The 27192-nt window shown below is 38.5% G+C and overlaps 1 protein-coding gene across 1 annotated transcript; it reads left to right on the top strand.

The window, feature by feature from the left end:
* Positions 1-116: 116 nt before the first annotated feature.
* hcn4l (hyperpolarization activated cyclic nucleotide-gated potassium channel 4l) lies at positions 117-27192 on the top strand. Its single transcript, XM_082159255.1, has 8 exons — positions 117-1096; positions 9685-10108; positions 12154-12315; positions 14687-14905; positions 18639-18785; positions 18900-19140; positions 22333-22497; positions 23131-27192. The coding sequence occupies exons 1-8, from the start codon at positions 456-458 to the stop codon at positions 24696-24698; spliced, it is 3567 nt and encodes a 1188-aa protein (XP_082015381.1). The 5' UTR covers positions 117-455; the 3' UTR covers positions 24699-27192.

Raw genomic sequence — 27192 nt, 5'->3', positions numbered from 1 at the left:
GTCATGCCGTGTTTTTTTTTTTTTTGCAACACCCCTAACAGTCTGTTTCGGTGGTGCGTGCTTATTTGCTGTCTGCGCTTCTATGGCAACGCAATAGATTATCCATCCTCGTGCACGTTACCACATCTGAACTGGACATCTTTTGCACATTGGATTACTGATGTGTCAATGGCCGGGGGCTTCGTAAGTGCTGTTTCAAGAGTAATTTGAAAAGGAGGTGCTATGATTTGTCATTGAGACGCGCGTCAAATTGTTTCCCGTTCAGACACGTCCGTCCGTCTTCCCGCATCCAGTGTGCGCGCTTTGATTCTGCGCTCTCGGGATCAGTGTCTAGTATTACAGATGCAGCGGGATGCATATATGTGCATTCAGATTTTTTACGACCTATTTTCCTGCCTCCGTCTCTTCTCAGATGATACCGACTGTCATTTGTTCTGTTAAGGTGGTCGATCACAATGCATTCTTCCATGCGCAAACGACTCTATAGCTTGCCACATCAGTTTGGATACAAGGGTGCAATGACTCGAGACGGCGAAGACAGCGACAAGGACACTCGGAGGAAAAGTGTCAAGATGAAGCATTTTCCCTCCACGGGGAGCTCTAAAGGTGTCAGCGAGGCCAAGAGCGGAGACGCGGAGACCGATGTGGGGAGACCCTTCAGAACCAACGTGAACGGGGACTGCCGGAGGTTCAGGGGCAGCCTCTCTTCCATCACCAGTCGACATGCTTCAGACGCGGATCTGGCGGAGCAGAGGCGCCTCATCGGGGATGCGAGCCCCGAGGATGAAGGTCCCTTGGAGCACACCGGACCTGGGGAGAGCCAGGGCGCGCAGGGCGGTCGCGGCGACGGTGCACAGCAAGCGCCGTCTGAAGAACAGTCGACTTTCGTAAAGTTGGAGGGTATCGATCAGATCCTGCCGGACGATGAGAGGTTGTACCAGGCGGGCTTTATGCACAGGCAGTTTGGAGCGATGCTTCAACCGGGAGTCAACAAGTTCTCGCTTCGAATGTTCGGGAGCGAGAAGGCAGTGGAGCGCGAGCAAGAACGGGTCAAATCTGCAGGCTTTTGGATCATTCACCCATACAGTGACTTCAGGTAATCCACTGTCAAATTATTGTCTGTGCAAATGTTCCCACTGCCATCAGGCCCCTAGCAAGGAGCTCTCCAAAATTAAAGTGATTTTGTGGTTTGCTCACACGTCTGAGCAGATTAAATACATCTCCTTTTAATGTATTTCATAATAGTTTTGTTTTCTAAAACGTCTTTCTGTGTCCTTGAGCTTGCTGAGGATATTAAAATCAGGCCCATGCTGCTGCCTTCACTTGGTCATATTCACCTCTTTCCTGTTGGAATGACATTGATACCATCCACATTGCCAGAACACAAAATGCAAGGGCAAACGGTGTCACCAACGCCACCTGTCTCCGTGCCTATGAGTTTTTATGATTGTTTTGGCACTCCTTGTGTGAGAAACTTTCACTGCACCAATCACAGAAGTGAGCTGTCCCTAATCTCTCACTTTACTGCATTGAAATAAGTCACACAATCATATTTAGATTTGTGCTGTTCTCACTCAACCAGAGTTGTGCGTTCTGCACAGGCCGGGAAATAGGGTGATCAAAATGGGTTAACATGACGACAAGCATTATTGGGAGCAAACATCAGAGAGGATTACGACAACACAATTTATTTAATGGCACTCTGGTCGGTGTGGCTAAACGGTCTTAGTTGGAGGGGGCAGTATACTAACAGTCAGGTAGCTGAAATGGACCACATGGCCTTCGCACAGTCATGATGGCGTGTAAGCCGAGCAGTTGTGCGCTCCTAATGAGATATTGCCACATTGTTTGGGATATCAGTTGAAATGAAATACGTAAGTCAGGGTTGTGCTACAGTAGTGATGCAAAGTTGGATTTTGGCTATGTCTACATTAATCCGGATAGATTTGAAAACAGAGTTTTCGTTTGAAAAGGTGGATTTTGAATCAACAGCTTCATCCGAAATGAAAATTCTGCCGTCATTTAATCACCCTCGTGTCGTTCCAAACCTGTATGACTTCTTCACAGAAGAAGATATTTTTAACAACTGCTTTTGTTCATACAGTGAAAGTCAATGGGGTCCAAACAAAACCATTTTTTGATTTGTTTGGACCCCATTGACTTTGCATGGACAAAAAACAATCTTCCTTTCTGTTCCATATAAGACATACATTTGTATAAAGGCATACAGGTTTGGAACAACATGAGGGTGAGTAAATGATAACAGAATTTTCATTCTGTTCATTTTGTTTTTATTTCTTTAACGCTAAAACACATCACAATGCAATGCGTAATTCAGAATATGAGTAAAACAAACACCTGTGAAAAATCACTACAGAAAATTCCTTATTAACACAGTACATTGGGATCTATTTTAATGGATTTTTCCTAGAGTGTTTCTCTTTAACTTCAGTGGCATTTGTACTTGCAAAACCATCCAAAATGCATGTCATCTGACTGAAAACTCTTGAAAATATACTTTTTTGCAGCTACGCCATCAAAATTTTTTTTCTATTCTTAAAAGACCCACTCTTTTCTTAGTGTGAAGAAATTTTTCATAATATGAAGAACCTTTTCTTTATAAAGAACCTATTGTGCAATGGTGAGGTTCCATGGATGTCAGAATCTCTTCATGAAACCATCAATGCCATTAAAAAACCTTTTTTTAAGAGAAATGTTATTTCAGCGAGACCTGTTGTGTACCAAAAAAACACAGAGGTAACGTCCTTAGTCGTTTGGCATTTCCAGGTGTCATCTTCACATTTGCCCTTGTCTCCTTCCTCTTGCACTTGCTACATCCCTCTCTCCTCGTGCTCTCTGACCTTCCTCCCCTCAGCCCTGTTTGGGAAGGGGACGGGCGATGCAAGGAGTTCCATTTGCTGATTGCATCACCTGGTTGATGCAGAAAATGAGAAGAGTGTCAGAATGTTGCGGGAGGCTGTTGAGAGGGGGTGGAAGGTTAGCGTCAGTGTTCAAGGGTTTCTGGAATAAGGGAAGCAAAGAGACGTGCTTTTTTAATGAATCACCACAGAGCAGCTCTGTTCTGCTGTGCATTTGGAAAGCGTAGGAAATATAATTTTCTGCTGAACAATATGGTGCATCACATCATTTCTCCATTAGCTTCATTGGAGAATGAAAACACTGCTCACTCACAAGAGATAAAAAAATTCCTCCGTCACCACTCATCTTAAGAGAACTAACAGAGCAAACACTTTTTTATTTTTTATTATGCACTAAATATATTACTGCAGTAGATGTGGATTTCTCAAGCCATTCATATGTGTTTCTTCAACATTGTGCACTTATGTGTCCCAGAGGTAGATTTTTTTAAGCTAATATATTTATATTATAATATATATAATATAAACAACATATCATATCTTACAACTATTTCAATAACTATTTCAAGGACAGAAATGTCAAATGTAATTAAAAAAAATTCGGATCTTTGTCCAATTGTCAGGTTTTATATTTATATTATCGTATCTCTTGCCTTTAATTGGCTAAGAAATTAAATGCAATGAACAATATCCAATAATTTGTATTCTATAATATTTTTTAAATGAAAATTCTCCCTCTGTACCCAAACCTGTATGAATTTCTTTCTTCTGCTGAACACAAAAGATATTTTGAAGGATACTGTTGCTGGACCTCATTGCCTTCCATCCAAAAAATACTATGGAGTCAACTGTTTGGTTCCCAAAATTCTTCAAAATATCTTCCTCATGTAGACCAATAGCCATATAATGTTAACATTTATTATGAAAACTTATTTGATTTGTTCATGAGAGCATTGTGTCTCTGTGATAAAGAAATTTGGGAGTTTGTGAATTATAGGTTTGATCATTTTAAAATACAGCAAATTGCGTGTTTCTTTCATCAATACAAAGTTGTCATGAAACTCTAAATGGCGCAGGCTCATAGCTCCTTAACTCAGTCTGCTACCAATCACATCATTCTCTATAGGGCACAGCTGATTGGTTCCTGCTGTATCAGTAGCCAATGAGCTTTCTGCTCAACTTTCAAATACAATCGCTCGGCAACATTGCTCAAAAAGTTGCCCTTTAGTCAGCATTTGCTGTAGCAGTTGCAGTGCGTTTTCAGAAACCCTCCACCTCCCCAGCTCCACCTGTATAGATCTGCTACTGGTAATTCATGTACGCTATATTGTACAGCAGCAGCAGCCTGTCTTACTTGCTCACAGCAGTGTGTTGTGTATGTATTTACAGTAGCAAGTCCTGTACTTGCTCTGCAGCGGCAGCAATAACAGCAGCAGCAACGTAAAATATCTATTCCGCCAAGACCAAACATATCAACATTGTCATATCCATTACCATGCCAATACACTCAGAGAGTTGCCATGACAGAACTAAAGTGAGTGCGTTGTAGGTCTGGGTTGAGTTCACTTTCACAAGGCCAAAAGTGGCCATAGTTGAAGAAACACCCTTTAGGCTGTCTGTATTCATTTTACTCTTTTGCATGACGGCTGCATGACAGCCACCCAAGTGAATCATGGCTTGCATAAACCTATTATTATGTACCCAACACATTAGCTTTCTGCAGGGAACTCCAGCGGCCAGAGCGACTGGTTGAGCTCTGGTGCAGAGCGTTCGGGATGATGGCTAGATCTGGTGAGTAGAGTTGACACAGATTCCACAGAGAGATCATCACAATTGGAGGGATGGGGATTGGGAAAGACAATTAGGACTCATAATATGCTAAGCAGCAACAGATAGAGAGAAGGAGAATGGAGAGTGTATTTTTGGCAGATTGTAACAGAAAGCTGATTATTGCAAAGGCTTTTGTTTGGATGAAATGTGTTCCCACTGCTGTCATTTAACAGTGACTCTCATCTGTTAGTTGATTTTTAGCCTAAATAGGGTTGTTAAAGATCCATACGACTTCAAAATGAAGGGGAATCAAAGCTTAATGTCACACAAACAATGAAACAATGCTAGACCTTTTCGCAGAACTATCTCCACTTTTCCAAGCTGGTATTTTTCAAGATCTTACCCACAGAGTTTATCCATTTTACAGTATAGGCCCACATTTCTTGCAATTTACATTGAAGACTGCCTCTTGTGTTTTCTGGTTGTTTATAGTGTATGTTCTTATTTGATATATCACTTGTTTACACATGGGAAAAGAGAATAATGTCTATAATGTGGTTACAGCGATACTAAAGTTGGATATTCCCAATACAGTAACAGTGTGGGTTGACAACTGCATATTAATGTTGCATATAGGCAGTGCAAAGGCTAATACACACATGATGGAAGCTTACAGGATATAATATAATCCTGAGATTAAGTGGACCAAGAAAATACTGTGATGTGATGTGATGTGATGTGATATGAAATGAAGAGATTATCAACTAATTGGTAGGCCCAGGCAGAATCTGTTTGCTGTTGTTGTTTTTCCTTCCAATTTCCGTGCTCATTTTGTGGAAAAAATCTGGTTTAAACATGGAGAAATATATAATTTATTAAAATATTTAATTAACAAACGCACAAGCTCCGGGGACTGTGTAGAATTCTGTGAAGTGGTCTTGGTATTGAATATTAAAAACTATAAATATAACATTTTATAGGAATTATTATAATGTAGTTTTGTATTCATATTTTTTAAAATATGTTGTTTCAAATACATTTTTATTAATTTTATATAAGTGTTATGTCCTCCTTTGTTTTGTGTTCAAGGACTCTTATGTTAAAGTGTATTATATTTTCCTATTGTTTTGCTGTTTCACTTCCTGTGTTTAGTTTCTGTTTGCTTTTGTTTGCTTTTGTTTGCATTGCTGCCTTGTTTATCTTCATGGTTACTCTTGTTTATCTTCATAGTGATTGATTACCCTCACCTGTTCCTAGTTAGCCTCTTGTTATCCTTTGTATATATACCCCTGTGTTTCAGAAGTCTGTTGTCAGTCGAAGTCGGCATCCGAAATCGCATACTTCCCTACAATATAGTTGGCGAAAAACAATATGTGGCAAAAGAAGTATGTTTGAATTCACATTATTCATAAAAGAGTAGGAAAAAAGTAACCGGATGACCTTCTTCTTCCGGCGAGATTCTGAAGTTTGCCTACGATGGACACTTTACTATCCCATGAGGCCACCGGAGAGGATTTATGAATAACAGTGAATTGATGCAACAGACGCTGGTAGGTCACATGATAATGACAACATGGCGAATGTAGTGAGTCCAGATTACATTCATACTAAACACATTCATACTATATAGAACATACTTTTTTAGCGGTCGTGAGTTGCTTGTTCAGAATAAGTTACTACTCCAGAGAGTATGTGATTTTGGACGCAAAAGGTCTTTGCCTCCCTGTTGGAAAGCTGTTGCGTTTGTCTTCTTCTACCTTGTCTGAATTAGTTTTTCTTGTTTGGACTTTTGCCTGGTTTGAATGATCTTCGTTGTGTTTGTTTAAATAAAACCGCTGTAATACGGTCCTCGCCGCACTTCTTCCTTCCACATCCGTAACATTCATTTATTTTATTTTATATAAATGTATGTTTTGTTAAATAATTGAATCACCACATTTATATAGTTTTAAAACTCGGTACGGTATTGGTACATCACATTTAGTTCTTGCATGTGTATGGTACACAGTTCAGCACATGTTGCTGTATTACTTATTCTTTTTGCCTACTGACTGCTTTGACCACTGGAGCATCTGTCCAAGGCTAAATGTCAATGGCAAATCCTTTATAATCTGAAAACTGTCTGAGAATAATCTGGCAGATTTAGTGACACTTCCTATAGATGGTTTGTTCTTGTTTAATCTCTACCAAAGCTCATTTCAAGCTATGTAAAATAGAGCCATGCAACGCAGAAGTGCAGAAGTAGTATTTTTCCATTTGATTAAACCCAGATTTTATAGATTACACTTAAATGTAGGTATTTAACATAGATGTGATTATAGTATTATCTTGCCAGAGAAGCAGCACATAATATTAGCTTACTTTTTTTTTCCCAGATACTTCATTTGTTCTATTCTAAGTGCCGTCTGATTTATTTAAAAACTCCATGAAATAGATTTTCAGGCAAAGCACGGTTTTTGTTGCTGTGAGGATGCACAGTGTTTCCTATTAAAACAGTAAGTTTGAGTGGCATATATCATAAGGCTTTTATTTTTTTATTTTTGTAGGTTATGCTAGGTAATAAGCTGCTAGTTGCTGGTTAAATGAAGGTGGTTTTACACTGCACTTAATTGAAGGCAGCAACTTTTTTTACAATCAACTTGAATGTTTAAGTAATTTCAACTTAAATTACATTATACTGACTTAAAAAAATTAGTTAACTTATTTTGATGAGTTAAAGCAATATAAAAACATATGTTGTCATAACTTATTGATCATATCATTTTTTACAGTGGAGCCACTGTCATTGGGAGAATTTAATTGGACAAATCGTGTAGTGCAGGATGAGCATTTTTCATATATTTTTTTCACATATATTTTACATGTTTTGTACAAGAACCCAGCTAATAAAAGTATTTTCTTAGAATGTTTTGCTAATGTTATGAAAACGTTATGTCTGAATGTTCCCTGAACGTTCAAAACGTTCAGTTTTTAAATGTTTTAAAAAAAACATTCCATTTTATAATTTTGCAAAAATTATGGGAACATTACTTTTGAATGTTCTCTTAATGTTCTGAAACAAGTAGTAGCAGTAAAATTAAAATGTTCCCTGAATGATATAACATGTTTGTGCTAACGTTATTAGAGACCACATAACATTGAACAAACATTCTATTAACATTACTGGGTGAACATTTTTATCATAACTTTGAGAGAAAAAATTTCGATTTTATAAACTTTACCATATGGATTACTGTCCTAAAATCTGTCAAAACCCCAATTATTTTTTTGTTTTAACAGACACATAACTATCCGTGAAACAAAACGTAGCTTTTTTATGCGTGTATGGTTCTTTACACTAATGTAATTGCTGATAAGTAACCTTCAGTCATGATCTGATACTGTGTGAGATCATGGTTAATCTGCTTTTCGCAAGCAATTTGTCACTGAAGAAAACATTGTGACCTATTTATACACAAATATAAGGGCCAAGTCTAAAATCGAACCGAATGTTTTTTGTCTTGTCTGTGGTGTCAAACAACACCTAATCCCACTGGACAACTCTGAAATGCTGAGAGCCTCGTTCTCTCATTGCAATCTATACCGAGCTGGACGGTTTACCAACCCTCTGTGTGATCGATTCCTGCTTAATTACAACTCCGCAGCAAAGGACTGGAATTTATTAACCAACTATATAGCTCTCTACCACGCTATAAATGAAGAAGGCTAATCAACGACTTAAGTTTGTGGTGTATATCAAATTATGTAAAAGAATATTAGCACAGGGGAAAAAGAGGCAGGGAGATGTTGTAAAATAGCATGAAATATTAGAAGCAACCCAAAAAAAGACTAATTTTGGCATGTAAAGGCCAATGGGGTAATTATTCAGCGTTCAGCAATTATGGTGGCTTATTTTTGTGTAAATGTTTTACCGAGCAGATCTTTTATTGATGAAATGGTGGTCTTGCCAGAGGAGGTCTCCTGGATGTCTTCCAGCCACTTTCATTTACATACGTATGACACATCCAATTACCAAACAGGGAACTCATCCATAAATGAGAAGTAATAGCCCAACCAGACAGCCAGCCATTTCCAGCGTCAGTCAGTCATGAGCGTGTGCTCATGAAGCGTTCTCAAGGAATCCTGAGTACGGTTTTTAGATTAGTGTTTGTGATTGCTAACATCATAATACTTATTTTGAGGAAATGATGGCAGACGATTAGATCTATGCATTTGGCAGATGCATTTACCCAAAGCCACTAACAGTGCTTTCAAGGCATGCATCTCATCAATTATTCCCTGGCGCGTCAGTTAAACTACAGAGCTACATGCTTTCCAGTTCTGTCTGAGCTTGCTAGTTGGTCTTAAGTGTTTCTGAGCATGTCTGTCTGTATGTTAAAGAGAATTCAACAAGTATTTACTGGTAATAAAAAAAGGCATTTAATTAGGGGTTCAAGCGCTTAGCCAAAACGTTCGAAGTGGGAGGAGCCACTTTTACTAAAATGGCTATAACTCGTGAACAGAATGAAATATTTTCAACAAACTCGGTGCACCTATGTAAGAGCGCATTCTGTGGTCGCGTTGAAGAGGACGCGCCGACTGGCCAATTGGTGGTGCTATAACAGGAAAAAACATGAAAACGGCTATAACTACTTCACCGCTAGTCCTATTGACTTGAAAATTGGCACGAGCTGCCAAAATTGTATATGCGTACATTGACGTATCTCAAAAAACATGTCAGCCATCGGCCAATGAATTACTGTTAACTGTTAAATAACTTTAAATCCATATTTCCTATGGTAAATTTCCTGTATAGGCTGTAAATGGCTATTTCCATCATGATTGAGATGGTTACAGGCTTGCTAAATTAAACATAATATCTTTTTACGCATGTGCTTAAAGTACTCAATCCGCTTGAACCCCGACAATTGCTGCTCGCAGCTATATTTGTAATTTATAATGTTTAATTGCCTAATCGGTAATGGCTCCAGAGGGAATTTTAGACCCTTCTGTTCCTAAGTCATTAAATAAACACTTTGTCTTTTATGTCTTCTAGGTTCTACTGGGACCTGATCATGCTCCTCTTGATGGTGGGCAACTTGATCATCATCCCCGTAGGCATCACCTTCTTTAAAGACGAGCACACCCCCGCCTGGATAGTCTTTAACGTGGTCTCTGACACATTTTTCCTGGTTGACTTGGTGCTGAACTTCCGCACCGGGATCGTCAAGGAAGACAGCACGGAAATCATCCTGGACCCTCAGCAGATCAAGGTGAAGTACCTTCGGAGCTGGTTCGCTGTGGATTTCATCTCTTCCATCCCTGTGGATTACATCTTCCTCATTGTGGAGACACGAATCGACTCTGACTTCTACAAGACGGCACGAGCGTTGAGGATTGTGCGTTTCACTAAAATACTCAGTCTGCTTCGGCTACTGAGATTGTCCAGACTCATTAGATACATCCACCAATGGGAGGAGGTAAGACGCACCTGTGTAGACTTTTAGATTGTAGCATATCTATTGCAAATAAACACCTTTTCTCGTGGCTTGTAAATGCTGAAAAGAAAATGAACTGTGATATTAACCTTGTTTGATATTCCCATACTAATAATGGAGCTAGCTGTGGTTTCTTTTGGTGGTCCTGAAGCAATATTTCTGTCAAATGAATATACTCATTCCCTAAACACAACTGTAACCATAACGTAAACCATTAAAGGAATTTGTTTTTGACTTGGAATGAAAATTCTGCCATCATTTACTCACCCTCATGTTGTTCTAAAGTCATGAAGAAAGGGGATTTGGGTTGTTGAGCTCTAAAATTACAAATTATAAATAGAAGTACCAAAAATACTGCTTTATACACTACTGTTCAAAAGTTTTGGGTCGGTGGGATTATTTTTTTTCTTACAAGAAATTAATAATTCAGCATAAACTACATCATAAATTAAATTGTTCAAGTGACAGTAAAGACATTAATAATGTTACAAAATTTCTATTTAAAAATGCTGTTCTTTTAAACTTTCTATTTTTCAAAGAATTCTGTATCATGGTTTCCTCAAAATTATTATGTTTTCCAGGGATGCACGATATATCGGCCACCATATCGGTAGCGGATGATATGTTCATTTTTAATGTTATCGGCCTGATAAGAAAATTTGGCCGATATATTAAATCCGATAATACATGGATTATCTCCTTCAGCTGAAAGCTGATTTAGATTTATCAGCCAGTACATCGGTTATCAGCTTTCAAATATAAAGAATTATCGATATCGACCCAAATGTTCATATCAGTGCATCCCTACTGTTTTCAACTTTGATAATAATATTAAAATGATTTCTGAAGGATCAGGTGACAATGAAGACTGGAGGAATGATGCTGAAACTTTACCATCACAGGAATAAATTACATTTTAAAATAGATTCATTTTAAATTGTAATAATATTTCACAATATTACTGTTTTTATTTGGTCAAATACATGCAGCCTGGGTGAAGATAGGAGACTATGTGACACCTTTAGGTTTGGAACAACATGTAAATGATGGCAGAAATTAAGTTTTGGATGGACTCTTCTTTTAACTACCCCTGAAATCAGGGGGAAATGATTTGTAACAGATAACATTGTTGTTCAAGCCTCTAAAGACCATTTCACACTGTACCAACATATGCCGACCAATGTGAACAATCACCAGATTACAGTCCCTTCTCAGACAATCCGCGACCCGACAATGTTCAACTGGCGAAAACAGGAGTAACACACTTACCCGACAAAACCCAACAAATGATCTGTTTCTGTTGGTCGGCGTCTGTCTGTGCCATGTGAATTGGCCTTAATAGTGACCTAATAAAATGGCTAATGGAAATGTTGTTCTAGGACCAACCAGTGTTGATCCAGGAACACACCCTACTTGTTCAAATCACGGCCAGCAATAATGGACAGAAAGTCACATTAACTTCACACTCGTATCTGAAACTCAGGGGTTGTTTTGCCATCACGTGGATTTAATTTTAGCCTTGCCAAAAAATAGCTGCTTCTAAATCAAGCTGCAATTAGCCACAATTGCAGACAGCAACGTGTTACTCAACCTAACCATTGTTTGTCCATGGCAAAGTTAAAAGCGTGCACCATGACCCTTTAATTGCTTCGATCGCTCAACCCTATCAGACCTCAACCTTGCGAGTTAATGGAAATCTATTGGATTTCGCACTTTAATTACTGCTATTTGGGAACACCGCCTTTTTGTCCACTGGGGGGTGGTGCATTGCTGTCGTTATGGATTGTGGGTAACATCAGCCTCTTATTTGGCCTCCCACTGATCTCCTAGGAACTATTAGTGACATTAGCAGAAAAGATACAGTACCTTATGTAATACTCCACAAGCCAAGCGTTTTGCTGCTAAAAACCAGCTTAAGGACAATGTGGCCTAGAACTGAGTGAGGATTAAGTCTTAATTGTGACCCAATACGGTATATTCTAGTTCTGCCGTCATGGTCGCACATCTCTGACCTCTTTTTCCTTTAGATTTTTCACATGACCTATGACCTGGCTAGTGCCATGGTGCGCATTGTGAATCTCATTGGAATGATGCTGTTGCTGTGCCACTGGGACGGATGCTTGCAGTTCCTGGTGCCCATGCTGCAGGATTTCCCTTCAGACTGCTGGGTGGCCAAAAACAAAATGGTGGTAAGTGCGAAGGGCCAATCCATGTGTTTGTTTCTCCTTTATTTTGCATGTGTAGAATTTCATTCATTCCGATATCCACATTCTTAAAGGACAAGTTCGGTATTTTACACTTAAAGCCCTGTTTACAGATCGTATCTGATGAAATAGAACGGTTAAGATTAAAATTTGGACACATGCTGCTGTCCCGAGAATTTTAGGTTTATTTCGCTTCCCCCCTCCACCCCCACAATGGTTGTCTATATGCACTGGAAGATTCCGTCCTAAAAACACATTAAACTTTCGTTTACAAAGACGTGAAACTCACCGAGTGGTCAGGGAGTGTTCACTGATGCATTCCAACAGGTTTTATCGTAGTTTTTGTCCAACTCCATTGACTTAATAGGACGTGCTGTGAGACCGCAGCACCTTTACGATATTACTCCGCCGCTTCTTCTTCTGCTTCTTCTGTGTATTCAATGAAATGCCCGTGGTTTGCTTGCAATTGGCAAAGGTGCATTATCGCCACCAACTGGGCTGGAGTGTCTATTATTCAAGCTCTCAACGGAAGAATCACGGGTGTGACGCGTTTGGCAAAATAGGTCCACAAAAGCGAAATAAACCTAAAATTCTCGGGACAGGAGCATGTGTCCAAATTTTAATCTTAACCGTTCTATTTCATCAGATACGATCTGTAAACAGGGCTTTAAGTGTAAAATACCGAACTTGTCCTTTAATTGTGAGAAGAAGATTACACTGAGAAATACATAGGTCCTTGACTCAATCTTGTTACAATCACATAATTCTCTATAGGGCACAGCTGATTGGTTCCTGCTATATCAGTAGCCAATGAGCTCTCTGCTCAACTTTCAAATACTTAGTCAGCATTTGCTGTAGCAGTTGCAGAGCACTTTCAGAAACCCTCCACCTCCCCAGCTCCACCTGTATAGATCTGCTACTGGTAATTCATGTACGTTATATTGTACAGCAGCAGCAGCCTGTCTTACTTGCTCATAGCAGTGTGTTGTGTATGTATTGGCAGTAGAAAGTTGCAATTACGAGAAGAAAAAGTCACAATTGCAAGATAAGTTGTCAGATTGTGAAATATAGAATCACAATGGGTAGGTACTGTATAAAGTCACATTTAAAAGAAAGTGTCGCAATTTTGAAATATAAAGTAAGATTGTGAGATTTGTGTCACAAAGTATAAGAAACAAAGTTGCAATTGCTATATGCAGAGTCAAAATTAGCAAGATAAAATGCCACATTATGTGAAATAAAGTGGCATTTATAAGATAAAAAGTCAGGTTTTTTGATAAAGCCACGTTGTGGAATATAATATCACAATTACAAGAAACAAAGTTGGAATTAAATGAAATGGAGTCGTAAATTAAAATAAATTGTTGCAATTTTTCCTGATATAAAGCCACATTGTGAAATTTCGAGAAGCAAAAGTCAGAATTATGAGAAATAATGTTGCTATTATGGGAAATTATGTTGCAATTACATGAAATAGTCACAAGTATGAGAAATAAAGATGCAATTACGAAAAAAAGTACAATTGTGAGAAATATAAAGCCACATTTTGTAAGATATAAAGTAATTATGACAAACAAGGTCAAAATTACAACACTGTGAAAAGTGATCAGATGACTTAAAAAAGTGAGGAAACCCGTTGCCTTAAAATTAAGTAAATAAACTTCATGCGTAATTGAAAAAATTAAGTTATGTGAACTTGAAAGGTCGTAATTACTTTTTCATATTTTTCCTCTGGGGCAGACTGGAACTGGCTTGCATATTGAACTAATATTTATAAATTAATGTTTTTGACTGAAATAAGGCCAGCTGCATCATTTCCTGGACTTGCATGATAAGTATTTGTCCCAAAAATGCCAGGCCTGAAAAAACGAATACTGTCCACGACTGTGCTTCATTTGCATTTGTAAAACATTACCTTCTGCTTTCCTCCATCTTCTGATATCAAGAAAGCGTGTGCAGCGTTCGCAATGACCCTTCTGCTAAAGGACATGATATTTCCCTCACTCCCTCTCTCTCTCTGGCCTTTACTCCGGCTCCTTCTGAGTCCTGTCAGAAATATATAGAAACAGTCTCTTTTTTTCCAGTCTAACACTTCTCTTGCGCTCTTTCTCTCACATTCTGTCATCCTCAATCTTATTTTCTCTCCTCTCCCTCTCATTGGTTCGTACCTTTGTCCCTTCACGACACGTTTTGTCCCTCTTTCGCCGTCTCTCCTATTTCTTTTGCTTTCAATCACAATTGATGTCTTTCATGCTTATAATTATATTCATGCTTTAATTTGGGTTCTTTTTTCTCTTTATCTCTTTCCCGCTCTCTCTCTCTCTGTCCATCGCTCCCTTTCTCTCTTTCCTCACAGAATGACACATGGGGTCAGCAGTACTCTTATGCCCTGTTTAAGGCCATGAGCCACATGCTGTGTATCGGGTATGGCATGTACCCTCCCGTGGGCATGACGGATGTGTGGCTGACCATCCTCAGCATGATCGTGGGCGCAACCTGCTATGCCATGTTTGTGGGCCACGCCACCGCCCTCATTCAGTCACTGGACTCCTCACGCAGGCAGTACCAGGAGAAGGTTAGTAAAAAAAGAGGAGGTGATAAAATCAGTTGCTCTGAGAGAAAGTGTGCTGCATTGCAATGTAAAATTATTATCTTTTTTATCACAGAATAATGTAATGTAGGGGAGCTTTGGGAAATTGCAACACTACATTTCTTGGCTCATAAATATGCTAATGATGACAAGTTTGTGAAAAGCTCTGTAAAGTTTGTGAAAAAAATTATACTTTTTTGATGCCCTTGAAACCCAGTTCTTATCGATTTTATTTGTTCGTCAAATGTTTCTAAAGCTATCGCTATTGCTGCCATTAGCATTTTATCAAGTTGGGACCATTGTAACAGTATTTATAATTATAGTTTCTTAGTTGTGAATTAAATTAAAAAGAAATTCAATTTTAAATGCATCTTAAATATTAGCTTAATATATATATATATATATATATATATATATATATATATTATATAGTTGATATAACGCATCTTGAATATTAGTTAAAAATAGAATAAAATGTAATAATATTATATTTTATTCATTAAATAGTATATCAATAGATAATATCCAATTATATAAAATATGCTATATGGTTATTATTTATATAATTTACATACAGTATGTATATGTTCATAATATATTTAAATATAAAGTAAAAGTAATATACTATAATATTAATAACATCATATGGAGTATAGGATATGGGATCAGTGATATTTTTTAATGTTTTTTTTTAAGGCTGCATTTAGTTGATCAAAAATAACTGTTCATTAATTTGCGTATCGTCAGTAGATCACGCGCAGAACTTTCCATTCCCATCGGTGCTTTTGTGGAATTGCGCTCTAACGCTGAATTGCCCTGTTTAGTAAATCTTGCCTTTAGTCTAAAACTAAAATAACATCATGTTCACACAGCACTCACAACGCTTCCGCACTTACTCATGATTTCTCTCAACATGGGGACAGGAAAGCTGTCAGTCAATAAATGGGAAAACAAAGTAACTTGCGTTACTTGTTTGAAAAAGTAACTCAGATATTTTGTTGTAAATTTAAAAGTAATGCGTTACTTTGCCTACGTGGAAAAAAGTAATCAGATTACTTACTCACGTTACTTGTACCAACACTGTTGATGGTGCATTTATTTTTGGGACATATAACTATTTCCTATACCAAATGAAATAATGTTGGTTAGCAGTTCATGAGTTATGAAGGAACATGTTGCAACTGTCTCCTGTATTGGATAATATATATACTAATGGAAAACCCCCAAAAATGCAATTTTAATTGGTAAGCCAGCAATTAAGGCAGAGATAATTTTAATGAGGGTGGCCAGCTGCCGTTTCCCACTTTGTTGTAAAGGTTTCCCAGCAGACTAAATGTCCCCACTCCGAGATCCGAGAATGCCTTTGAAGTCCCGTTTAAAATTAGAAAAACACGGGTCGAAAATGAGTGGAGAGAAAAATGGAAACCGACGAGGGTTCGTGAGTTTTGAGCTGCGAGTCGTGGAGGCTTCTGACCTCTGCGGTGATCAATCCGCGGTTTTATCGTGTCTGTAAAGTGTGCTGGAGTGGTAATTGAACTGTTGTCATTTTCTATGAGAAGAAAATATAAGTGCTTTGACCTCTGCAGTGTTAAAAGATTTGAGTCAATTCAACCCGACTGCAGTTGTCGTGGCAACTTGCATTGTTGACACAGGAGCCTGTATTGATGTGCGGTTCCCTTCTGGAAAGGATACGGCTCTTTCTTGTGTTTTGTTTTCTTGAAAGCCCAACACATGAAGGCCAACGGTTTTGATTATGGTTTCACAGTACATAATTTAGAGTTCCTCTCCACATCTGTTTGAAAGGGTTTTGAAGCTCCGCATAAACACGACCAGAAGTGAGAGACCGGGAGAGAGAGAGAGAAAGATTAGGTTAGGGAGAGTTCAACAGGGATAAAAATTACTAAAGTTGTCAATTTGTCCTGTGAACTTAGCTGGCGATTTCATTACCTGCTGTATTTGGGCTTCAACAGTCCGATTGAATATCTCTCCTCAGTGTCAATGCGATTACCAGCATCCATTTCCAGAAAAAGGACAAATTCCAATGACACACTTTTTTTTTTCTTCTCTCTCCCCGAACACCATGAGTCATGCTTGCCTTACGCTGGGACTTCTGCGAGCGGCTTCACACCCTCGCCGTTGAAACCTAACTGTATTGCGTGACATTATTTCCTGTTGTTTGAACTCATCCTGCTGGCTTTGTCCCCTGCCCTTGAATATGATAATAGAAGAGCCACTCGGAGAGACCAAGTGTGCCTCCGCCAGTGAGATGTTCACAGCTGACATGGCAGGAACATTAGCATGTGGTGAAGGGCACATTGGAACCTGCTACCGTCGACAGCCGAGACAGGAGTTCATGGAAGCGGGAGAGAGAAAGCAAAATGGCTAGTGACAGAACAAAGTTTATTAGAAAGGACAGCAGAGGCAGAGAGCCATGCGGCGTAACGTCGCCGAGCCGCAGTGTTGCAGACGCTCTCTGCCAGTTTCGGAGACACAAATGAAATAACAAAGAGACAGTACAAGGGGATCGTGGGTAAAATAAACCCTATCAATACTGTACGTCCTTTCCTTGAAGTCAAAGAGACAGGCATGGAGAGAGAGACAAATAGAAAGACAATGATAAATGGGGAGATGGCCGCTGATGTGAAAACACTGCCTGGCTTTGCAAATGGAGCCTGGGAAGACTGCCGTAAATATGGAGCCGGACAGTTACACTGACCAAGCTATTGTTTTGCAAAACATTTGGTCAATATTTATTTATCAGGAACAGTGTAGTTAGAGACAACACCTCAGGGTCTAAGGAGGGTTTAAAGGCTGTTTACACCAAACCATAAAATCATACATGACAAGACTTTAGTACAAAATATTGGACTGTGATCCTTTAAAAAAGAAATGACAGTACCATAGTAAAGTGAGGGTACATTGACATTACCATATACGTACTACGATAGTGCAAAGGATTGTGATGTTACAAAGGTGCCATAAAAAGATTTTAGATTTTTTGGTAAGTGATAATGAACAAGCCTTTTTATATTCAGAAAGTAGGGTTTTTTTGTGTTACTTTTTGTTTTACTTAGTTTTTTTTGTTTCGTTTTGCTTTATTTTTTTGTTTTGCTTTGTTTTTTTGTTTCATTTTGCTTTGTTTTGCTTTATTTTCTGTTTTGCTTTGCTTTGCTTTGCTTTGCTTTGCTTTGCTTTGCTTTGCTTTGCTTTCCTTTGCTTTGCTTTGCTTTGTTTTGATTTGCTTTCTTTTTGTTTTGCTTTGCTTTTTGCTTTTTTGCTTTGCTTTGTGTTTTGTTTTGCTGTGTGTTTTGCTTTGCTTTGTGTGTTTTTTGGGGTTTTTTTGGGGTTTTTTTTTTGCTGTGTGTTTTGTTTTGCATGCCAAACAAAGGTCCCATATAAATTAGATTGCTAGAAAATAAATAGTAAATGACTGCTAATAGAATTTCTTTGATTTGAAAGATTCAAATAAGATCCTATTGGATAAACTGACATTTCTTTGTTTCATCTTTTTATTTATTTACTTATTTAAAAAATTTTTTTTTAGTCTTTACGTTGATGTTATTTGGTTTCATATTTGATCCCACTATTGTCCTTAAAGAATGGTTCCAAATGATCTCATTAGCATCCACATTCCTTTTTTTTTTTGACTGTTGCTAAACATGTAGATAATTGTGTAATATTCAAGCTGATAAATATAGTGTATGTGTCATTTGTGCAGTACAAACAGGTGGAGCAATACATGTCCTTCCACAAACTTCCTGCAGACATGCGGCAGAGGATCCATGATTACTATGAGCATCGCTATCAGGGCAAGATGTTTGACGAGGAGAGCATTCTGGGAGAACTAAACGAGCCGCTCAGAGAGGTTAGTAGTAAAATACAAGACACTTAGCATATACTTTTATTCCATTCCTTGTATTTTAGTATTGAACAGTCCTATCCACCTATTTTGCTATACTCTATTTTTTTTTGTTTACAGGAAATCATCAGTTTTAACTGTCGAAAGCTTGTGGCCACCATGCCGTTGTTTGCCAACGCAGATCCCAACTTTGTGACCTCCATGCTAACAAAGCTACGTTTCGAGGTGTTCCAGCCAGGAGATTACATTATCAAAGAGGGGACCGTCGGAAAGAAGATGTATTTCATCCAACACGGTGTACTAACTGTCCTGACGAAGGGCAACAATGAGACAAAGATCTCGGACGGGTCTTACTTTGGAGGTAAGTGAACACTGATACCAGCAAGATGTTTGTGATCTGATTGGGTGGTTTGATGCAACCTTTACATGTTTATTAATATTTATATGATGATGGCTTTGAAATGTCGCTTGGTATGGATTCGCTTAGAAACTAATGTTGATGGAGTGGCATTTAAGTTGCAGCAAATAAGTTTGTGTTTTTATTAGAGAGGTTTTATTTGCTTAATGTTCAGGCTGGTACCACTGTGTTCTTCAGTGTTATCGGCTGGTTCTCCAAGGGAACCAAATCAGTGAATGGCCATGCTTTTGGAGCCTGGGGAAATTCCTCACCCAGCATAAGTTAACCATTCATGAAATTAATTTTCCTCACAAGATTGAGGAAGGAGGGGAAGATAACAGTTTGAGTTGAGCTTTGTCATCAGAGACGGTTCGCAGCAGTTTTTCTCATTACAATTACCATTGTATGAATCCACATAGATGTGCATGTTTTCTTGTCGTACATTTTCTGTTTTTAATTTTTGCATTTGTGAAGGTATCATTTATGTTGTCCAATGTCCCTTATTAAATGCCTTTCACAATTGCAAAGATAAAAAAAAAATGTTTTTATTCACATTAAAGTTTACCTTGTATGCAAATGGTGAGTCTAACAAACAAATCAACATTCTCTATTTTCTGAGGAAAAATGAGGGTGATGCAAATATTTAGAAATAAATTATACGCCACCTGGTCTCCGTATGCAAGCTAGCCTCTTTCTCTCCTGGCATTCTGTCCCATTAAAAACTCTATTACTGTCTCCTGTGTGATTCTGGGATCACAACTAAGTAGTTTGTGCTATCAGTGAGCTGCAGATTTAGTCAAGAAAAAAAATGTCATCATATTTTCGAAAAAAAAAAACCTTCCCTTCTGCCCGGGCTCGTTTGAGGTCATTACATGTTCAACAAGCCGCTCATAATCTCTTTTCCCATAAACCCTGTGTGAAAGTGCAAAAAGGAAGAGGAGTTTGGATTGTGGCCTAGTACCAAGCTCACCTAGTCCCCATATGTCATCTGTTCTTTCTCTTGTCTATCGGGTTTAGTTGAGAATGCAATACTGGTGCGATACTGCAAACACACTGCAAAGTATATACTGTACACTACTTACTGTTTTATTATTTCAAGAAAATTCAAGAAAAATGTAATGTGAAATAGCATGCATAACTATACAGTACCATTCAAAAGTTTGAGGTCAGTATGATTTAAAACAATTTTATTTTTAATATTATTATTATTATTAATATTATTATAATATTATTCTGCACTGCAAGGATGCATTAAACTGATCATAAGTTACAGTAAAGACATTTAGAAGGTACCAAAAGTATTTCAAATACTGTTCTTTTGAATGTTCTATTCATCTGAGAATACTGAAAAAATTTATCATAGTTTACAAAATATTTTAACTGTATTTAATATGAAATGTAATGTTTCTTGAGCAGCAAATCAGCCTATTAGAATGATATCTGAAGGATCATGTGACAATAAATGACATTTTTAAATGATATTTTTACTGTTTTTACTGTATTTTGATCAAATAAATGCAGGCTTGCTGAGCATTAGACATTGTCAAAAACGTTAAAAATATTACTGACCCTGAACTAATTGATTTATTAACTATATTTTTGCATTTCTAATCCAATTTTTCCACTTTTGTGTAAAAGTGTCTTAAGTCAAATCGAAAAGGAAATCACAGCAAATATCTCATGGTACTATATGATTCCCATATTCATATTTCATAATTTATACAGTAAAAGAAAAGCGGTCAAAAAAACACGGTATTATCATGGTAACATGTTGTCTTTGTATTTTTATGTCATTCATTCTTTAAATTCTGTTTTTCCATCTTTCCCCGAGCCTCATGCCCCCTCTCAGGATGTGTGTTAGTGAATGTGTGTGTTCTGATGGAATGGCTCTTTGGCAGCGTGTTCTTTATGACTCTGGCCATGACGACTAGACAGAGAGAAAGAGAGTGAAAAAGAGAGTGAAATTAATCTCTATAGCCTGTTCTACCCCTCTGTCTTACCCAAACAACACCACCTCATATTTCAGGTTCTTGAATGACCAACAGCACCTCATGTATCCCCATTGTATCAGCACCCATCAGAAATATCAGATGCACAAATGCAAGCATTCAAAAATGTCTTCTTAATAATCTTGAAAGTGGTATAAGCTGTTATATTTGAAATATCACTCACTACTACTACTACTACTACTACTACTACTACTATTACTACTACTACTAACAGATCATTGAAATGAGTGTCTTGAGCAATAAAACTTTGTTTCTGTGACAGACCAACAGCCAAAATGAACCTGAGCACATGCTACATTGGCCATTCAGCAACCTGTTTTTAGAGAATATATTTTGAATTAGGTTTATTTTGTTATACCATTGGCAAATTGCCAATGCTTGCTTTAAGCATTAACTGTTAGATTTAAGCTTAAAACAAGAAAAAAACTGTGATCTAATTCATGCAGTTTAGTGGCTAAGTCCAAAATGGCTAACAGTGCTTAGCGTTTTTAACTGTACAGAAAACCACGCACATTCACTTTTTTAGGTTTTAAAAATGCTATGATCTAGTCAGTGAACTTTTGGGAAAGCAGTAAAACTGTATTTCTTGGGTTTGAAGGTGAGATACTGACTGGGAACACTCAATTACCACATTAGTGTTGACAGTCCCCTGTGTCTTCTCCTCAAACTCCTGCTTGTCTGTCGCTTAGAAATTTCCTCTGCATTTCAAATACAGCTTTTACTCTGTGATCTGACTGGACAGATGACGGCTGAGTACAACTTTAAGCTGTCAAAATTGTATTTTAATGTTCTGGGTGCAGATTAAAAAAGACAATTTAAAAAAAAAACAGGCTCAAAGTATATAAAGTCTGAGTCACAGCAAGTATATTTAATTCATGGTTCCCACTATTGTGGATTTCTGCACATATTAATAGTGCTGGAGTGCTCTAAACATAGGCTGAAGACATTTATGTTTAATGGTCAGTTAGGGGCTGGATACTAGGGTATACCCAATCATGCATTCATTTACTCTTCATTCATTCATTCTATTATTTACATTCATAAACATATATATACTTGTAAAAATGTTCTTTCCACATGGTTGCTCTTAGGATACATGTTCTTCCTGTGTGGTTTTCATTTGCCTCATGTTGCAAAATGTCCACAGAGATCTGTTTGCTGACTCGAGGCAGAAGAACAGCCAGCGTCAGAGCGGACACATACTGTCGTCTGTACTCGCTCTCTGTGGACCATTTCAACGAGGTGTTGGAGGAGTACCCTATGATGCGACGCGCCTTTGAGACCGTAGCCCTAGATCGCCTTGACCGCATAGGTGAGAGCTGTCAGTTCAACAGGCTTATGTTTTTCACAGCTGCTCTGAGATGTCCTTGAAGAGTGGAGAGTTTAATAAGCGGTCACATCTTGTCCCTTGCTTTTGTCAATTTTGCAGTTCGCAACCCTTTTTACTTGCATAATGTGTTGTATCATAATCTGAAACAGGATATTCAATAAGAATTTTTTTTTTTTTTTTGCTAAACTAATGTTTAAATAGCTGTTTGGCTATTGGTTAACCTTTATCGAACAACCCATATGGCTTAAGTCAGGGGTGTCCAAACCTGCTCCTGTATGGCCACTTTCCTGCAGAGTTTAGCTCCAACACACCTGCCTAGAAGTTTCTAGTGATCCTACAGGCATGAACTATATATGCATCTTTCTTTGCCTTTTGACTAAGACCAGTAACTTTGATCCATTTTGATTCATGTGGACCACGGGATTAGCTCTGGAATTGCCTGTTGAAGTATCCAAGTAGAGAGTGAAGCAATCAAAGGAACAATTCCATATTAATCGCATGAAATAAACATGTTAATTTTCCCAGCCCTACATTTTTCTTCCTTTAAAGCTTAAGTCAAACTACATTATTGAGTTTGTTATCCATGCTTTTCTGTCTTCCTTTTTGTCCTCACAGGAAAGAAAAACTCTGTCCTCCAGCACAAGGTCCAACGGGATCTTAATTCCGGAGTTCTGAACTACCAAGAAAACGAGATCATCCAGCAGATTGTGCAGCACGACAGGGATATGGCCCATTGTGCCCACCTCATGCAGACACCTCCCCCAGCTCCTCACCCAGCACAGACTCCATCTTCCCACACCCCCGTCATCTGGGCACCTCTTATTCAGGCTCCACTACAAGCTGCCGCAGCCACCACTTCCGTAGCCATTGCCCTGACTCGCCACCCCCATTTGCCCCATTCCCTCTTCCGACCCCCTGTCCCGCTGCTTGGCTCACTGAAAGACCAGCCAGGATATGTAAAAAGGTTCTCAACTGCACTTTCGGGCGCTGCTGCATTTGCTGGCTCCTCATCAACCAGCTCACAGTTCAGCTCTTGTATAGAGACCCCAATTCTGGACACACTCAGGGCCGAGAGATCATCTACCTCCACATCTCCACCACCGTCCTCCAGCTCTCTGCCATCCACCATCACAACAACTGTCACCACCACCACCTCCAGCATCACAGAGTCTTCCTCCTACCCTCATAGACCCCTTATCTCCCATGGGTCCAAAGACTTCAGTGTTGCCCAGCTTCATTCTCAACCACAACTTCCTCAGGCCTCTTTTCCCAGCATTGCTGCATCACTTCGTGGTTTCTTCCAACAAGGAGCTGTTGGAGGAGAGGCTGTCCAGCTATCAGTTCCCCCTACATCCACCCTTACTCCTTTGATAGCGCACTCTGTAAGTCCCATCCTGACCCAACTGCATTCAGCTCAGCCAAATCCTCAACCAACAAAACCAAGTCAAGACTTGAATAAAGTTAAAAGGACAGCCTCCCAGTCTCCTGTAACAGAGTCCCCTATCTGCTCAAGGAGCATTCTTGAACAAGTCCAGAGTCCAACAAGTCCCATCCCATCCCAACAAGTCCCATCCCAGCACACTCAGATTGGTCTACAGCCAGATGTTCTTTCCCAGCTTTCCCAAGAACCATCTGCTCTTGCTTCCCTTGCACAATATGGGTCTGGAAATGCATCCCCATGTAGCACACCTTCAGCTTGGAGTCCCACATGCCAGAGTCCTATAGTGGAGAAGATGAGGATGTCCATGCACAGCAACCCTGCTAGCATCTCTGGATCCCAAAGTTCACTCCTAACCCCTCAGACACTCTTTCCACCACCACCTCAAACAAGACAGAGGGGTGGATCTCTAGTTGACCTACCTTCACAAGACTTAACCACCATTTCCATGTCCCTCCCCACCCCAGGACTACCTGAAAAGTCCAAGTTAGTTGGAAGAGGACCAGAACCGCCAGACTTATCCCATCACAGAGGATCGGCTTCAGGTTACTCACCTCTACATTCACCGCCTCCGATTATGAAACCATTTTGCTCAATACCTGGTCATGTTGTCCTATCGAGACAAACTTCAAAGTTGTCTATAACTCAGACTGGGTCCTCAGGTGGGTCACCAGCCCATGGGTCTAGTGATAGGTCCACCCCTGGGACACCAAGCTTGCACCCAAAACTCCCATCGAACTTGTGAGAATGGTCTGCACCCTCCTGCAATGAGTGAGCAACATTTTTTGACATTTGTGACATTTCTCACCAGAGAAGGAGGGTGTATGTTCATCTACTTGGATTTTTTATTGGTCCAATGACTTCCCTATTTGTTATGCCAAACGAAGAAATGGACTAAAAACTGACAGAAAAATTACGGTGGGACTTAAATTTGTCTTCCATGTTCTGTCAGTAATTTTTTGCAATATTATTGTCTGATGATAAGACCGTATAGGGATATGCAAATTATGACTTCCAAAAAAAAAGTTACTTCAAAGTAATAATTCTAAAGGATGTATGTATGTTTGTGATTGTGTGTACGTGTGAGCGTGCGATTGCTATTGTAATGTTATAATAGTGTGCTCTTTTTAAAGAAGGGAATTATGCTGGGTCAGGGAAGCAAAGCTACATTCGTCCGTCGCACTTCATCAGTCGGGCATCATCTGTCACTGTGAAAGAACAAGTCGTACAGGTCTCTCCGGGCAGGTGGCACTGGCACAGATATATACTAACACAGAGATGCACACAAACATACACACATGCACAATCAAACCTAGCCCTCAACATCCCAATTATTTAGACCTAGTAAGATCTTTCCGCTTGACCTTGACCCCATACCTCCTTGCTGACAAAGAGGTACTGCTCAGTATCTATGGCCTTTCCTTTTTGTAACAATACTGCCTTAGTGTCTGGACACCATGCAGGGAATTACACCCTCACTTCCACAACAGAACCGAGAACATTAAGAATGTTTTGCAATCATTTTGTATGCGCTTTGTATGTGAATTTGTGCAGTACTTAAGCAATAAAACTGTATGCTTGGTTTTTGTACGTGCACAGAGGTTGAACTGTAAATTGCAGCTTTCTTCCTCTCAAACAAAACATACTGGATGACTGTCAATGGCAGTGACACAACCAATATGACACAGTTATAAAAAAAGAGCCCACTGCAGTTACCAAAGCTTATGAGTTACATAAGTCATCTTAGATTTTGGTTTGTATGTTTTGACTTCCATTTGGCATCTGTTAAAATGCACATTTTGTCCATACCCCACAATTTGCATGAGGTTGCATATGTTTTCTAGTTGTGCAATTCATGTTTTGGTTAGTATGTATATTTCATATCTGTGAAATTAAAAAATGTTGACCATTTGAGAAGCATTGCAGCAGAGGTACAGCATACTAACATAAAAGAACTCTGCTAACACAATAGTTAGCTTAGCGGTAAAAGGAGGAATAGTATTTTTCTAAGTGTCCTTCCTTTTGAGCAAAGCTTACACAGGTTGATCATGAAAATTCCCTGCTTTGTCCCAGGTTATTATATATTGTATAATTTATATGATTTTATAATACATGTCTATGTATATATCTATTTATTGTGTATGTGTTTGTTTTGTTAATCTATATATTCATAATCTATATACTGTCACCATCAGTCTACAGATACTGTCATTATGCAACACTCGGTCCTTCCACTTAATTCTGTTCCATTCTTGCAATATGCATTTGATTATCATATCATTATTTTAATTTTCTGAGCCCTGATTTTTTTCAAGTTAACATTGTTCCCTGCATTGAAGTTGGATAAAATTGCAAGGCAAAATGCAAATAAGAGTGGTATATGTGATGTTGAAAATGAATGAGTTAAATATCAAAGCATCAAAGAGCTTTTTGTTAGTATTACAGAGCACACAATGCATTACACTGTAATGTTTCTCTTTTTCAGGTCTGAGTGTGAGTGTATGCGTGTTTTACTGTGCATTTATGTTGTAGCATTTTATAATATTCTGTGCATTTATTGTTTATCATAACCAAAGTGAGGTATCATTAATGATTGTTATACAGTAGCATTTTAACCCCACCAACGTCATTACAGACAGCCTGACATTATTAAGAGGTGGTCACGTATGGATGGCCTATGAGTTCATAAAGGATGTCATTTTGGGTAAAAAAAAATTAATAGTTCAAAACAGTATTTATAGTCACTGTATGGCAAAATGGTTAAGCCATAGCATATCCACGATGAACAAGTTGTGTCATTATGCATCAGTCTACAGTGCACTTTCAATTCATCAAAAAACAAATTGTTCTTCCATCTTAAACAGCTTCAGTGTGTCCCTTTCCGAATTCACAAACATAGTGCAATATTTTCACGTTTTGAACAATTACAGGCTTTTTTCCCCCTCTTTTTTTGGAGTTGGAAGATTGCGAACTTGCCATATTTTGTCAGTGTTTCACTTTATCTTCATTATAATGATATTTAGTAACGATATGTAATATGACTAACTTGCTTCAGAATCAAAATATTACAGAATATAATGTTCATCATGAATACTGTATGTACGAATATTCATGGGTATAGCTATATGATATTTCATTTCAACTGGTAATTGATAAATAATTGTAAAAAAAAAAAATTAAATTATATTGTTTTCCTTTGTTAAGTCTGTGTTATTATGACCTTTGTTTATCTTTCTTTC

The sequence above is a fragment of the Leuciscus leuciscus genome, assembly GCF_965113295.1.
Source record: "Leuciscus leuciscus genome assembly, chromosome: 25".
NCBI lineage: Eukaryota > Metazoa > Chordata > Actinopteri > Cypriniformes > Leuciscidae > Leuciscus > Leuciscus leuciscus.
This window is presented reverse-complemented; position numbering and strand designations above follow the sequence as displayed.